Source organism: Eptatretus burgeri, chromosome 15 (assembly GCF_056783735.1).
Source record: "Eptatretus burgeri isolate ZD-2024b chromosome 15, Ebu_testis_v1, whole genome shotgun sequence".
Taxonomy (NCBI): Eukaryota; Metazoa; Chordata; class Myxini; order Myxiniformes; family Myxinidae; genus Eptatretus; species Eptatretus burgeri.
Genome location: NC_140975.1, coordinates 33,223,745 through 33,239,212, shown reverse-complemented (window position 1 = coordinate 33,239,212; position 15,468 = coordinate 33,223,745). Strand labels below are relative to the sequence as shown.

Below are 15,468 nucleotides of genomic sequence, written 5' to 3'. Positions count from 1 at the left end.
CCTTCTTCCGCTCGTCATAGCTGAGTCCAGCTAGGCCCGGAATCAATCTAGTAGCCCTGCACTCAACCCTCTCTATGGCATCAATGTCCTTCCTGAGTTGTGGTGACCAATACTGAACACAATATTATAGATGTGGCCCTCACTAAATTCCTGTACAATGTTAACACCACCTCTTTAGATTTATAAGTGATCCTCCTTCAAATACAACCTAAAACCCTATTTGCATTTCCTATAGCTGCTTGGCACTGTGCTGCATGCTTACCTCATATCTATTACCACCCCAGGTCCTTCTCCTGTGTGATACGCTCCAAAATTACCCCTTGCATCATGAAATCTCTTTTCATTGTTCTTTCCCATCCTCAACACCTTACACTTGCTCAGGTTAAATTCCATCTGCCAATCTATGCAACTATAAATACTTTCCTGTATCTGTTCACCACACCCTCTGCTATTTATCTTACCTCCAAGCTTTGTGTCATCTGCAAATTTGGAAAGCCTACTCTTCACCCCACTATCCAAATCATTGATATAAATAACAAATAATAATGGTCTGAGTACTGATCCCTGAGGTACCCCGCTACTTACAACCTCCCAGCAAGACATCCTCCCACTCACAACCACTCTTTGCTTCCGACCACGAAGCCAGTTTGCAATCCAATTAGCTACCTGACGAGCCACTCCACAAGCCCTCACTTTGGCTAACAACGTCCAATGTGGTACCTTATTAAATGCCTTATTAAAGTCGATATACTCTCTCCACTGCCTTTCCTTCATCCATCCAATCAGATACTGCGTCATAGGACTCTAAAAGATTTGTTTGACAGGAACTACCTTTGGTAAACCCATGCTGACTAACTTTAATTAGTTTGTATTTATTTCAATGGTTCCTCATTTGATCCTTATTTAATGTCTCCAACACCTTCCCCACAACTGAAGTCAACTAACATGTCTCCAGTTTCCCACTTCTTCTCTGGATTTTTTCTTAAATAGTGGTGTGACATTTGCTCCTCTCCAATCCTCCCGTACCTGTCCTGACTCCAGGGAACTATTGAAAATATCCGTTAACATCTCGCTTACCTGCTCAGCCACTTCCCTCAATACTCTCAGGTGCATATTTTCTGGCCCCGGAGCCTTATCTACTCTTTGATTTCCTCGCTATTCCTTTACTTCCCCAACTCCAACCTGGATCTTCTGTAAAATCCCTTCCTCACCTGCTAGATAGATACTCTCAGCTCTTGGCAATTCTCCTAACTGTTCGTGTGTAAAAGTTGAAGCAAAATACCTGTTTAATAAGCCTGCCATCTTACTTTCATCATTAACCACTCTCCCGGTGCAATTCCTCAATGGACTCACACTGGTCTTTACCTGTTCTCTTCCCCCTGATATACTAAAAGAAAGCCTTGCTGTTATTTTTAATACTAGCCGAAACCCCGTCACAGGCGGATTCCGTTCATTCAACCACCCTCACCAGCTCACCCACACTCGAGGGACATGGACTGGACAGGGCTTGCTTGCCCCCGCCTACTCATCCCCCGCCCCTGCCCCATTCCCCCCCCCTCACCTTCAATTTGCTTACCCCCGCCCAAAAATTTAATTACCCCGGCCCCGCCCCGCCTCTTCACTCCCCGCCCCCCGTCTCTTGATTCCCTGTCCCCCTGTCCACCCCTCACACTCAACCCCGCCTAATCCACCCCATCCCCGCCCACTCATTCCCCGCCCCATTTCCCCCATCTCCCGCTTTCAATTTGCTTACCCCCATCCAAAAATTTGCTTACCTTGCCCCCCGCCTCTTCACTCCCTGCCCCCGTCTCTTCATCCTCCGCCCCTGCCTCTTCACTCCTCGCCCCCGTCTCAACGAAAAGCGTTTATTCTGCTTCAGAGTTGAAAGTTGGCTATTGCCACTATGTGCGATGCACTCAGTAGAAGAGAATTATCTATTATTCTATTTAGCTTGTTAATATTAAGGGATTCTCTTGTATTAATAATTATATATTGGCATCTGAAAGTCCGGCTGGAAGCTGGAGTCGAGATTCAGTAGAATGTGTGCTTAGATTATGTCCAGATGTCTGCTTGAATTCTTATCACGTTATGATCGTAAATTGTTCTCCAGCTCTTTGAATTCAATGTGACATCCAAATGGCTGCTGCAAAAAGGCTTTGAGTGATCTTTTTCCCAAACCCCAAAACTTCAGGCTCAGCAGCGACCTTTTCTTGAAAATGACCAAATATCATTCCATGATCTCACCCTCCCCACTTTGCTTATTATAAAAGAAACTCAAGATCTATGTATGAGTAAGATCAGAGGATAGAGTGCATTACTTGCTTGTGTTGTTGAATCTCCTCTGATTTTCCATCGGCATATGTATTAAAATAAATGGTTCATCTGTACAAGAGGAATTGAGTATTCTTTGACACAGGATTGTCAACTCCACAAGCAACTGCCAAGGATTGTGCTTCAGGAGTTATTTTTCATAAAGGACATAATCCGCAAAGGAGGGAGAATAAACAGGTTTTTGTTTCGCTGTATATACTCTTCCAGAGTTTATCTATAGGTTGGGATATAAAGGGAAGGAATCTCTGTTCAAATGGGGGTATAAATAGGTCAGAGAAAGAGGATGAAGGGTGGGTTGTCAGGGGTGAGGGGTAAAATAAAATCGGGGGGGAGGGTAAAAAAGAAGTTTTTAATGCATAGTCGAGGCTCATGGAAAAGATTGGTCCCAGAAACAATTTTGTGCAGAGAAGCTGGTGCAGGATGAGTGGAAAGGTGGGGGAGGAGAAGAAGTTGGTGCCAGAGATCTATTTGTGAGAGAAAAAAAAAAATCACTTTTTTATTGACAGGGTCAAATAGTTTTTCCCTAAGTTAAGATTAAAGTCAATGGGAGAAATGGGACAGTCCCAGAACCACCAAAATTCCCCTACTCAGGTGTGAATATTATGAAGATTAACTCAATATCTGACAAATGAATTTGAAAGTATTTATTTGATTCATATATTGAAATTTCTTCAAAATGTACTTACAGATATAAATTTGTGCAAAATAACATGTTTATCACAATGAACGAATACCTAAATACAGGTACATATTTGCATATCCGCTAGATTATCATAATAAAATAATTGGTCCATTGGGACCATACTCTGTACAGAGCATTGGTGCTGCCGAAGCAGTCTCCTTGGCTATTGGGCACAATCCTGGACAGGTCGCCACTCTGACGCAGGATACTTGAATGACTCGGTCATCCCAGCAAGCTGGTACTCATTTTGCCGACCTCGGAAGGATGGCAGGCTGAGTCAACCCCCTGGTGAATTAATTCAGCGGGCAACGAGGCTTGAACTCAGGACCCTCGGATCCCAAGCCGCCACCCTAACCACTGAGCCAACACCAGGCATAATAAAACAATTGTCGAGACTTAAACAAACAAAAAAAATCAACAGAAACCAGTGGTATCCGAAGTTTACAATATACCAGTATGCAAGACCACCACGACTACTCTACAGGTTTCAAAAAGAACATCCACCACAGTTATTACACCTGAGAACCACCAAGATCAGGGGTATTCCTGGTTGAGCAGGTAAGAAAATACACCTTTCGTCATTTCTTCACAAGCCTTCAGGTTCAGTGATGGTCTCAGGTCCTTTCAATGCTTTCTTGTTTTAACATCTCATGAAGATTTCCAGCAAATTGGTATACAAGTGTCGAAGAATTCAATTCTTCAGGTTCAGAGTTTGAATCAATGGGAGATCCACAGAATGCACTTAATGAACCTCTCGCTCCAAGAGCCTCAACTCGAGCTCTTACATACTCAAGCAAGGACAGGTGGGGCAGAGGGTGAGATGGATGGTCAAACAAGATAAGGTAAGAAACAGCTGTGGTCAGGCCCTTGATTAAGGAGTAGTAGCTTGCACAAGGCATTAAGTCAGATAAGAACTGGGGGGAATCAGAATTCAGCCAATGGGAAGAGGGCACAAACAATTCCAAGGAAGATAAAACAAAGTTTCAACAGTAACAATGCCCAAACATTTGCACAGATAAAAGGATGTGACCAATTCTTCCTACATATTCCCACATTACAAGTAGCTCGACTGATAAGAACAAGTTGCTCCAAAAAGCCATATGCTTATATTTTGAAGTTGCGAGTTAAACATTCCAATGTCAACTAATGTGGTGGAGGGTTTGGCATTACAGAGCACTGTACAACATTCTGTGGGAAGAGTGAAGCTTTAGGGAGTAGCTGAACAAGCAAGAAAGAACAGGAGATAATATCATGTTGCAAGCCGTACATTAAATATGTTTGCAAAAACCCAGGCTTCAGAATTCATGGCTTGCATAAAGCAATCTTTTAAAGGCACACAAATAAAACCAAGCATTTAGAAATGCAGGCAATCTACATAACAAATCATTATTACTAACAGCAGATGTATGTATGTATACATGTATATATATATATATATATATATATATATATATATATATATATATATATATATATATATATATATATATATATATATATATCCAATGTAATTCTTTCAATTACAACATGTTTCACAGGCTTCGTCAATTTAATTAATACACTTTGCCATGTGGGTTCAGAGCCTTTATTGTATCAGACTGCTAATGACTTTTAATGTTTTACAGAGAGGCCCAGGCAGATGTTTTAATAGGAAAACCACTTGCACACAAGGAAGAACACATGCACAACGTGAACAACTTCCATTGCATCCACCTGGGTTCCAAAAAGCTTGAAGTCCATAACGGCTGTGGCTGTGGACAATTCGGTTATTCCCAACTTGCAGTTTTTGATTTTGGCCTCGTTCAGTAATAGGTGTTTCATTGCTCCATAGCATTCTTCCTCTCTTACATCCCTTCTATTCTGCCTCGAGGCCTCCTTGGTTGTGTTTGGTGGTGGTGGTACATCATTTCTGTGATGATTCCCTTTCGAAGTTTGTATGTTGTTGGTGGACATTTTATTGGTCGGTATTTGTGAGATAGTTTAGGGTTTCTTCAGGTTTTGGGATGAGGAATGTGTAGCCTTCTGTGAGCCACTCATCCAATACCTCTCCCCCTTGGATAAGTTTGTTGAATGCTAGAGCGTAGTGATTGTGGAGAGCATCGGGTTGCTTTAGCAAGAAGTTTGGAATACTATCTGGGCCAGGGCTTTTGAAGTTTGTCATTTTTGCAAGTGGTTTCTTTTCTTTTTTTCCTTCGTCAATTATCACGAGAGGCATTTCTTTTTGATGATTCTTTTTCAAGTTTCAGATCCCTTTCACTTCGTTGTCATGTTCTTTTCGGTCGAGTTCATCTTTTTTGGAGGGAGGAGGGGGGAATTGACATGTCCTGCCATTTCCCTCGTTCTCTGTGGAATCCTTTCAGGTTATTTTCAAATACATGGCTTCGTTTTCATCTGTCGTTGGTCTTGTGGTGTTTATTTCTTTATTTTCCCAACTATAATTTCTATTTTGAGTTTGTTTTCAGCACCCATTAACTCTTGGTCTTTCTCTTCCATTTCAAATTAGGCGTTTACCCTCGCCGAAAGATTCGGAGAGGGTATTGCATTTGGGTCCGTTTGTTGGGTAGTCGATCCAGTCGAAATATTTTTTTTTTTTTAATTTTTGAAATTTGTTCTTCCCTTATTATCAGTTTTTCCATCGATATGCTTGTCTGTCTGTCTGTCTGTTCGATCCAGTGCTCCGTTAATACAATGGCGATTTCGATGAAACATGGTGGGTAGGTTCATACCATGACCTAGTTGTGTGCAAATGAGAACCGTTGCTATGGACACCACCGTTGCCTAGCAACGGGACTTTGAAATTTTTGAAAAATCATAAAAAAATATATTTTTTAGAAAACCAAAAATCGGGCCACCAGCGACTGTGGGCAGTACATTTAGCCATATTGTCAAAAATCTCCAGCCGGATCCTATGAAAACTGTTGGAGAAGATAGACTTTGAATGAACTCTGGTCGAAAACAATAAAAAAACGAAGTTCGTTATATCTCAGAGACTATGAGTCAGATATACATGAAACTGGTATGGTAGGTTCATGGTATGTCCTATTTATGTGTGAGAAAGAAACGTTGCTCTGGACCCCTCCGTTGCCTAGCAACGGCCGAAAAACCTCTAAATGTGGGGGTATTTTAACGAAAAAACAATCTGCAGCATTAACCCTTGAAGATGGAATCATGAATTTTCTTGTGCTTAATCATCAGGTCATTCCCCATCGAACGGGCCCATCGTGTCAGGTTCTATTGGGTAGGCGACTACCCATGTCCGCCTACCGGCTTGTTTGTCTGTCTGTCTGTCTCTTTTGTGTTTTTCTCTGCAACCGCTTGTCGGATTCAGACAAAATTTTCACCATTGGTGTGACTACTCATGTAGAATGTTTTAATGATAATTATGACATCATAGGTCACATGGTGTGGCAGCCATTTTGTAAAACCGGAAAAGCTTTGGACCTCTGTATCTCTGAAACCACATCAAGGAAAATATTGAACTTGGCACATAGCAAGTACTCATGGGGAATGAGTGTGATTTTTTATGATGTCATAGGTGCCCTCGTGATGACGTCATAATTGCATATGTAGAATGCCACATCCAATCAGTATGAAAAATTTTGAGGGTCATTTCTAAGGATAAAATGGTCCACAGAAAAAAAACTTAATGATGTTATCGGTCACGTGATTTGGCAGGTTTTTTTTTTTTTAAACCTTCAAAAATATTCTCTGAAGTGGCTGAAAAGATAGAGGTGAAACTTTACATGTATGACTGCCTCTCCATGAGGAACAATAGGTTCACACATATGATGTCATTGGTCACATGGTTTGGCAGCCATATTGGATTTACCCTAAAACCCATAAAATACACCACTCAAAAGAAGTCCTGGTGAGGGTTTGCAATCTCTGATTGCTCCTTTTCTTGTATTTTATTTTTCCTTTGGGCTTCAATTTCCCTTATTTGAATTTTTCTATTTGTCCTGTTTCCTTTCTCAGTTGTTCTCTCTTTCTCCCAAGTGTGCTTCCATGGTAGTACTTGGTTTCTGTTCGTGGGGCCTGGCCTATTTTTCTTGCGGTGTTGTTTGCCTGTTACTTTTCTTGAATGAGCAGTGCCAAATTAGTTTGTGCGTCTTCAGGTTTGATAACTGACAGAAAACCTTAGAACACGCAGAACACTTGTACGGCATCTCCCGTTGGTTGTCACCTCCATTTGGGTTTCAAGAGGTGGGAGCTCCCAGAACTGAAAATCTCCTATTTTTGGTAAAGGATCATGATTCATGAACCAAACTGTGAAACTTCGTTCTCACAGCATTGTTCCAAGGGCTCTTTTCAAAATCTTCATTGCACCTCTGACAACCTCCACTTGTAGCTCATTTGGAGTGATATTCCCTGGAATGAAATTTAAATACTCAGTAAGGGTTGGCTTTATCATTCCTGTAGTTCTGACTATCACTAGTAAATTTCAGCTTTCTTCAATTTCCAAATCCTCGACCTCATTTTTCAGATCCTGGTATTTGGTCATTTTCCTGATTTCTGTCGCAATTAGTCCAAACTCATTGGGAACTGAAACCTCGATCAACACTTTCCTTTTTGTGTTTGACACAGTGCTGACTTTTTCTTTTTGTGTTTGAGTACAATGCCTGGACATGATGTTTTGGTTGCAATGTCCACACTTGATGGGATCATCTTGTCTTATGTGAGTATTACTTGTTCATTCATTATCAAGTATTTGGTTTACTTGTGTTTCCATGATTGTTATGGGATCAGAATGTTGAAATGTTTACAGATGTACCAGTGGATTACTCTGCAGATGCTGTCATGTCTTTCTGTGTAGAGCTGTTCTGACATAAGTTTTTACATCCCGAAAGGAGGTGACTGGTACTTTCTATTTTTTTTCTTAGAAAGCATGAGTGCAGTGTCCTTGGCCTTGAGCATTTGTGATGACTCTTTCTCCATCCCAATTAATTTGACCTCTTCTTAGCCATTCCAATGAGCCTTCCTTGTCGATCCCTATTCTGTCAAGATCATTTTTGAATCTTCCTGCTCTTTCGCATTCTTCTTTTAATCTTCCTGCTGTTTTTCTCCTCAGTATGTGTTAGTTTGTGTTTATTCAAGGTTGATAACTGACGAAAAACTTTAGAACACACAGAACACTTGTACGGCTTCTCCCCAGTGTGAAGAAATTTGTGGTTATTCAAGTTTGTTGACTGACTAAAAACCTTCGAACAAATAGAACACTTGTACGGCTTCTCCCCAGTGTGAATTAGTTTGTGTTTATCCAAGTGTGATAAGCGACGAAAATCCTTAGAACACACAGAACACTTATATGGCTTCTCTCCAGTGTGAATTAGTTTGTGATTATTCAAGTGTACTAAGCGACGGAAATCCTTAGAACACACAGAACACTTGTACGGCTTCTCTCCAGTGTGAATTTGTTTGTGGTTTTTCAAGTTTGAAGAATGACGAAAAACCTTAGAACATACAGAACACTTGAATGGCTTCTCCCCAGTATGAATTAGTTTGTGTATATTCAAGGTTGATAACTGACGAAAAACCTTAGAACATACAGAACACTTATATGGCTTCTCTCCAGTGTGAATTTGTTTGTGTTTATTCAAGTTTGCCAACTGACTAAAAACCTTAGAACAAACAGAACACTTGTACGGCTTCTCCCCAGTGTGAATTTGTTTGTGTATATTCAAGGTTGATGAGTGACGAAAAACTTTAGAACACACAGGACACTTGTACGGCTTCTCCCCAGTGTGAATGTGTTTGTGTTTATTCAAGTTTGATAACTGACTAAAAACCTTAGAACAAACAGAACACTTGTACGGCTTCTTCCCAGTGTGAATGTGTTTGTGTTTATTCAAGTTTGCTGACTGATTAAAAACCTTAGAACAAACAGAACACTTGTACGGCTTCTCCCGTTGCTTGACATCTCCATTTGTGTTGGTTGTTATCTCTATTTTCATCTCCCCAGTATGTATTCTTTGATGTCGATGTAAAGTTGATTGACTATCAAACCCCTTGGTACACACAGAACACTTGTACGGCTTCTCTCCAGTGTGAATTAGTTTGTGTATATTCAAAGTTGATAACTGACTAAACATCTTAGAACAAACAGAACACTTGTTCGGCTTCTTCCCAGTGTGAATGTGTTTGTGTTTATTCAAGTTTGCTGATTGACTAAAAACCTTAGAACAAACAGAACGCTTGTATGGCTTCTCCAGTTGCTTACCATCTCCATTTGTGTTGGTTGTTATCTCTATTTTCATCTCCCCAGTATGTATTCTTTGATGTCGATGAAAAGTTGATTGACTACCAAACTCCTTGGTACACAGAGAACACTTGTACGGCTTCTCCCCAGTGTGAATTTGTTTGTGTTTATTCAAGTTTGCTGATTGACTAAAAGCCTTAAAACAAACAGAACACTTGTACAGCTTCTCCCGTTGCTTGTTATCTCCATTTGTGTTGGTTATCTCCATTTCCATCTCCCCAGTATGTATTCTTTGATGTCGATGTAAAGTTGATTCACGATTAAACCCCTTGGGACACACAGAACACTTGTACGGCTTCTGTCCAGTGTGAATTTGTTTGTGTTTATTCAAGGTTGATAATTGACGAAAAACTTTAGAACAAACAGAACACATGTATGGCTTCTCCCATTGCTTGTCATCTCCATTTGTGCTGGTTGTTATCTCTATTTCCATCTCCCCCATATGTATTCTTTGATGTCGATGTAAAGTTGATTGACGATCAAACACCTTGGTACACCTGAAACACTTGAAGGGTTTCTCATTTGTTTGGATCTGCTTGTGTGCCTTGAAATAACTTTTGCATTTGTTGTGAGACACGCTGTTCACTTTGTCATTGTCTTGACGAAAAGGAATTTGCTGATTAAAATAATCTTCCGTGTTCAACAACTGGGCAGAGTTGGTAATATAACCTATTTTCATTTGTTTCTCTTTGAGCAGCTGAGCAGCATCGCTCAGCTCCACGGGAGGAGAATCTTGGAGTTCCTGCTTTACAAACTCCTTGCTCAAGTTGGTAAAACAACCTATTTTCATTTGTTTCTCTTTGAGTAGCTGAGCAGCATCACTCGGCTCCACGGGAGGAGAATCTTGGAGTTCCTGCTTTACAAACTCCTTGCTCAAGTTGGTAAAATAACCTATTTTCATTTGTTTCTCTTTGAGTAGCTGAGCAGCATCACTCGGCTCCACGGGAGGAGAATCTTGGAGTTCCTGCTTTACACACTCCTTGCTCAAGTTGGTAAAATAACCTATTTTCATTTGTTTCTCTTTGAGTAGCTGAGCAGCATCACTCAGCTCCATGGGAGGAGAATCTTGGAGTTCCTGCTTCACACACTCATTGTTCAAAGCATTCTGGGAAGCCTGAAGAAAATCACTTTGGAAATTTTCTCTCTTCACTGGATGATTTTCACCATTGTCTTGAGTGGATGATACATCCACACACTCAGACTCCACCTTCACAATAAAATCTTCACAATGAGGGAACAAATAATTAACAAACTCGGACTCGATCTTCACTTTCACAACCGAATCGGGTCCATACTCATTATCCTTATCCTTTGGTGAACCGACTATGGACCTCCTGGCTGAGGGAGAACCTCCAGGAACGACTGAGTTTCCTTCATCGGAGTTGCTCGTGTTCACTCCCGGGGAGTTCGCTCTGTGATCTTCATCGGAGAAATCTCGGATCATAGCGCACCGTATGGTACTGTAAGGTGTAGTATGGTAAAGGAGGGTACTTTGTGTTACACAAGTGGAGAACTTGAGGTGTTCTGGTAAAAGTGAAGCACGTGATCATGAACCTTCAAGTCAATAAAATTATTGATAAGATTATCCGTCATAGTTATTTACATTTGGGATTCTTACCGTGCAGGAATACCGAGGACCGTGTTGGGTGTTTGGATGAGCTGCCGTTGTGGGGTGACCCCTGAAAAATCGCTCTCACGCAGTGGAGTGTTCAGACCCTCTTTAAGTGGAGTGTCCACATTTGTGAGAGCCATGATGTTTTGAGCTTCCTACAAATGCAATCAGGAATGAGGAGTGGGGTTCAGAAGGATTGCCTGCTTTGAGACGATTTAATTACTGCACACAAATGCCATGATGTACACATTGACTCTTCCATAACATAACCGGCACAATTGTATGTTATTACTGTTGTGATTGTTCTGATAATTAATGCTTAGGGAAATAAAAACAAGATGTTCTTGTGCAAGACAAGGAGATCACCATGCTTCGTTGATTATGGGAGGAAGAACAGGAGAAAGTCATACTTGGAGGATGCAGTCCTGTGCAGCCAGCGGGTGTGCGAGGCGTGCGCAGACCCACGCTAGCTGGTGTGACACTGTAATTAACCAGTAGAGAGCTAGAAGTGTCACCGGTGTTCCCAGCCTCCTCAGCCGCTAAACGAGCACCCTCACTCGCATGGCTCAGTTTGACCACCTCTTCCAGTTCTATTGTTGTGGGGCCGAGTTTCAGTGCAAGCACGATCTCTAGGTGGAGCAGTAGAGTCGGCTCCACTGAACACCCGGAATTTAGATCATGCTTCTCGGAGAACTCAGAAAGGCACGGGTCCCTTATAGGACCGTGGTCGCCAATATTTTGACGGCATGAGGTAGGGTCCACTTGTCTGACTCCAATTTACCTAAATATTCATGCCGTCCAACTACCAGGGAAACCACACCCTCGGCCGGCTCTGTCCGATCCAAGTCGCGGGTAACGGCTCGGATCCGGCATAACCGAGCGGAGTTACCAGAGCCGCGCTGGACCAAATGAACAATTTTCCGCTTCGCTATTTCCCAACACACACCATGAAAACACAGCCAATGAAAGAAACACAGAAACGAGCTGGTACATTCAACAATGGGGGTATTTATTTTACAAGAATAATTGGCAAAAACTGGGAAGGGAGACAAAGAGCAGATTACATCCGAATATATTCCAATGTACAATAACGCAAGCACTTAACAATTCCACTTGGACAAGACAGGCCCGCAAACAGACACGTACACCCAAATAAAAGAGATGGACCCTGCCGGGTCTTTATTCGGCTCTCCAGCCGAGGAGGATAGTTCAGCTGGGAGCAAGGACAGCTGGCTACCTGGCCGTGAGCACGCGGTTGGTCGACCACCCCTTCCCGGAGCTCCGGTCGCCAAAGGACGGACCAGGGCAGCCAAATCCAGAGGAGGCGAGAGGAGGTGATCTCCCGAGTTGAGTTGGTCGATCGCTTGTCGTACTGCACCGAACGAGACGCCTCGGATGCGCGGGGTGCAGTCAGCCGCAGACCAGACAGAAGACGCGCTCGAGCACACGGGACGCAATCTCCTCACGCTCGACCCGACCACCACACTTTTTCTCTCCAAGAGGGAGGGGCCTCTTCTCCTGGCCACTCGCCTCTTCATTGGTCAGACTCATCGTGCGATTCCCTGGCCGTCTCTCATTGGACAGGCCCACGGTAGGCGGGGAAACTCCCACCCTTCTGGGAGGAGTCCTGATCGGAGGCGTTTGTGGCTCCGCCTACCTCCTCACCTCTGGCCACATGCATAATGGTGATGGTGTTGAGTTGGAAACGGGACGGGTGAGACGCCCGCTCCTTGCCGATTGGCCAAAGAGGGACGCCATGCCTATGTTAGACTCCGCCCACGCGCGTGCTTGCCGCCCACTCCGCCCACGCGCGAGCGTGCGAAGAATGCCGTGAGTAGAGTGTTGTGTGAAAGTGAAGATGTAAAAAATCCTATCTATAAAATAACCCATAGCGCACGTACACTTAATTCCCATTAGACACAGGGGATGGATTCGAACTCGAAACACATACTTACCGATACAACTGATCTATAGGGACTCTGGCTGTTGTGTGCAGTAAGCTTCCAAATTCGTAACACTATGTCCGATATCTAAGAGAAAGGAAAGGAAAAAGTAATTAAAATTTGGACCTGCATTTGCTCTCATGAAGGGCTATCGATTCCATAGTCAGCCACAACTCAGCTTCCACTGTGGTCAACATACTCTCAACGCTCAGTTGACAAATCTATCGTTCAGCTTATCTGCTGGCGCAGACATTCACGGAGAATAGTATTCCATTAGGTACAAACAAAACAAGCTTACCTGTGGTTCAGAGAGGACCAGTTTGCTACACTTATGGGTGAACTCGGCAATAACACTGCTCTGCAAGATGGCCGATGGAAGGTCAGATTCTTTCTTCTTCTTCAGCAACTGTTTATCCTTGTGTCATTCTCACTCCTCCCTGCACAGAATGCATGAATATGCTTCATGTTTGTTCAAGTTCTCTTTAAGTCTGAGGAGTTGAGGACTGTATGCACTCCTTCCTCCAAGATGACAATGTATTGGTATTAATCATTAAATGTAAAGTTTTCACCCACTTTGTCTAAAAACACATTCCCTTCCATACCCCCGAAGATCCCCATCCAGGTGCGGTTGTCTCAGATATTTGATTTCTCCCCCCAATATTTCATCACAGCAGCTTTTAGGATTTCATCCTGCCGTAAGAAAACCATCATCCAAATGTTTAGTTTTGAGGCGTTATCACAATTATAAATTGAGAATAATCATTTCACATCCATGACCTTTACGCTGACCATAACATTGATCTTTGATTTATCCACTTTTATAAGCATCAAACTTACCACGACGACCTCGGTGAGACCGCCACACAAACAAGGATGTGAGTGAACATTATTTGTAAGCTCGCTGGTACCAGTTGGCATGCAAAAACTGCCTTCGTTCGCACTTCCGTCATGACTCTGGCCTTCTCGACAGATGAATACAATGCCACCGTCTGGACCTCAAGTCGTCACACCAAACTCATCGACAAACATCATCATTCAGCGAGGAGACTCATCACTGGAATTCTGAAATCAATCCCAGTTCAGTGGTTACCAGTCCAGTCAAACATCGTCACCCATTTCATTTGGCCGGCTTCAGCAATACACAGAGAGGTAATCAGAATAAGAAATAACCCAGATCTTCAGATCCACAGAGACCGGGAAAGATGTCCCAACTCGCCGCATGATCTTCCGAAACCCGTTCTGGTGATGAGGACAGCACTCTTACTCCACAACACCAAATAATCTTGGAGGAATGCACAAGTTGAAGACGCCATTTTGAAGAAATCCATAGTTCCCGATCCGAACGTTAAACAACTTGGTTTCAATCTTCCGAGGAGCATGTGGACAACCCTCAACAGGACGAGAGGAGGAGATTGTGACCATACTCTGTGCAGAGCGTCGGTGCTGCCTAAGCAGTCTCCTTGGCTTCTGGGCACAATCCTGGGCGGGTCGCCACTCCGACACAATGTACCAGCATGCTGGCACTCATTTTCCCGACCTCAGAAGGATGACAGGCCGAGTTAACCCCACCTGGTATTAACTCAACAGCCGAGCGAGATTTGAACTCAGGACCCTCGGATCCAAAGCCCACCACCCCTAACCATTAAACCAACACCAGGCATACAGATCCTTGGAGTGCTGCACATTTAAATAAAATAAATAAATAAATAAATAAATGACTGATTTGTTCTCCACCTTTCCACCACTTCCTCCGGCTTTCCCTGGCACCGGTTACAAAACACAAACAAATGTAAAGTACTGCACGTCCGAAGATCAAAACACATTTGACTGCTCATCGGATGAACAGACTTACAGGAAGTACAAGAGGATAATGTAAGGACTTGGGGGGGGGGTCGGGGGGGGTGGTGATCGATTCACAACTCTAATTCCACAAGCACGTTTCAGCAGCTGCACTCAAAAGCAAACCAGAAACTTGGAATTATTTACAAATCCGACAAAAGACTCAACCCTAGTGAGGCCACACCTCGATCATGGCAATATCCTTTGGAATAAGAGACATAAAAATGGACGGGGACAAGATTTAGAGGGGGCACCACAAGAGCAACAAGCCTGGTTCCCGAGCTCCGTGGTGTATATGTCGACGGAGGAGGAGGGTCACATGATCACGGTTTACAAGATCATGATCGGTGAAGTAAGAATACCGGGACAATCCATCGAAGTACCCGAGGACACACATTCATGCTGCACAGACACAGGTCGACACTGGGTGTTGGAAGCAAGTTCTTCAATCGGAGGCTTGTCAGGGATTGGAAGAATCGCCCTGATCGTGTCGAGTCTATCCGTGAAGGCCAAACTTGACATTCGTTGGTGCAACCGATGGTTCCTGACTGACGGTGCTTAACGGGTGCACACGTGGTATGGAAAGTATTACCAGATATTATGGAGAACATCGGGATGAAGATGATGATGAAAATTCTGAACTTCCTGTCTGTGGCGGACCCCCCCCCAAGACAAGCTTAACATTTGACGGCACAACACAAGTTTCATCGACGCCTTCAGTCATGAAACGGTTTTTTTCTGCTTTTATCGTTTTCGAAGTTGATTGGGAGACGGTTCTTGACACCGAGTCCTGAGAGCCGTTGTT

At 43.1% G+C, this 15,468-nt stretch overlaps 1 protein-coding gene across 11 annotated transcripts; it reads right to left on the bottom strand.

Moving 5' to 3' along the window:
• Window positions 1–2,960: 2,960 nt before the first annotated feature.
• Window positions 2,961–15,462, bottom strand: LOC147011880 (uncharacterized). Of its 11 annotated transcripts, none has more exons than XM_085857358.1 (6): window positions 15,256–15,461; window positions 13,398–13,514; window positions 13,123–13,261; window positions 12,837–12,911; window positions 10,888–11,036; window positions 2,961–10,729 (listed from the first exon to the last, which is right to left on the bottom strand). In XM_085857358.1, exons 5-6 carry the CDS (start codon window positions 11,019–11,021, stop codon window positions 8,017–8,019), a joined length of 2,847 nt encoding a protein of 948 aa, XP_085713484.1. In that variant the 5' UTR covers window positions 11,022–11,036; window positions 12,837–12,911; window positions 13,123–13,261; window positions 13,398–13,514; window positions 15,256–15,461; the 3' UTR covers window positions 2,961–8,016. The 11 variants fall into 11 exon arrangements, with proteins under 11 accessions (XP_085713484.1, XP_085713482.1, XP_085713480.1 ...); XM_085857356.1 differs by having other exon boundaries at window positions 13,427–13,514; window positions 15,256–15,460; XM_085857354.1 differs by lacking the exon at window positions 15,256–15,461 and adding an exon at window positions 13,662–15,249 and having other exon boundaries at window positions 13,427–13,514.
• Window positions 15,463–15,468: the final 6 nt, after the last annotated feature.

Excerpts from the sequence above, each read along its gene's own strand:
- LOC147011880 (XM_085857363.1), bottom strand. The coding sequence starts at position 11,021 with ATGGCTCTCACAAATGTGGACACTCCACTTAAAGAGGGTCTGAACACT. Across the intron at positions 10,730-10,887 it reads GTCCTCGGTATTCCTGCACG|TACCATACGGTGCGCTATGA; the intron begins GTAAGAATCCCA and ends TACACCTTACAG.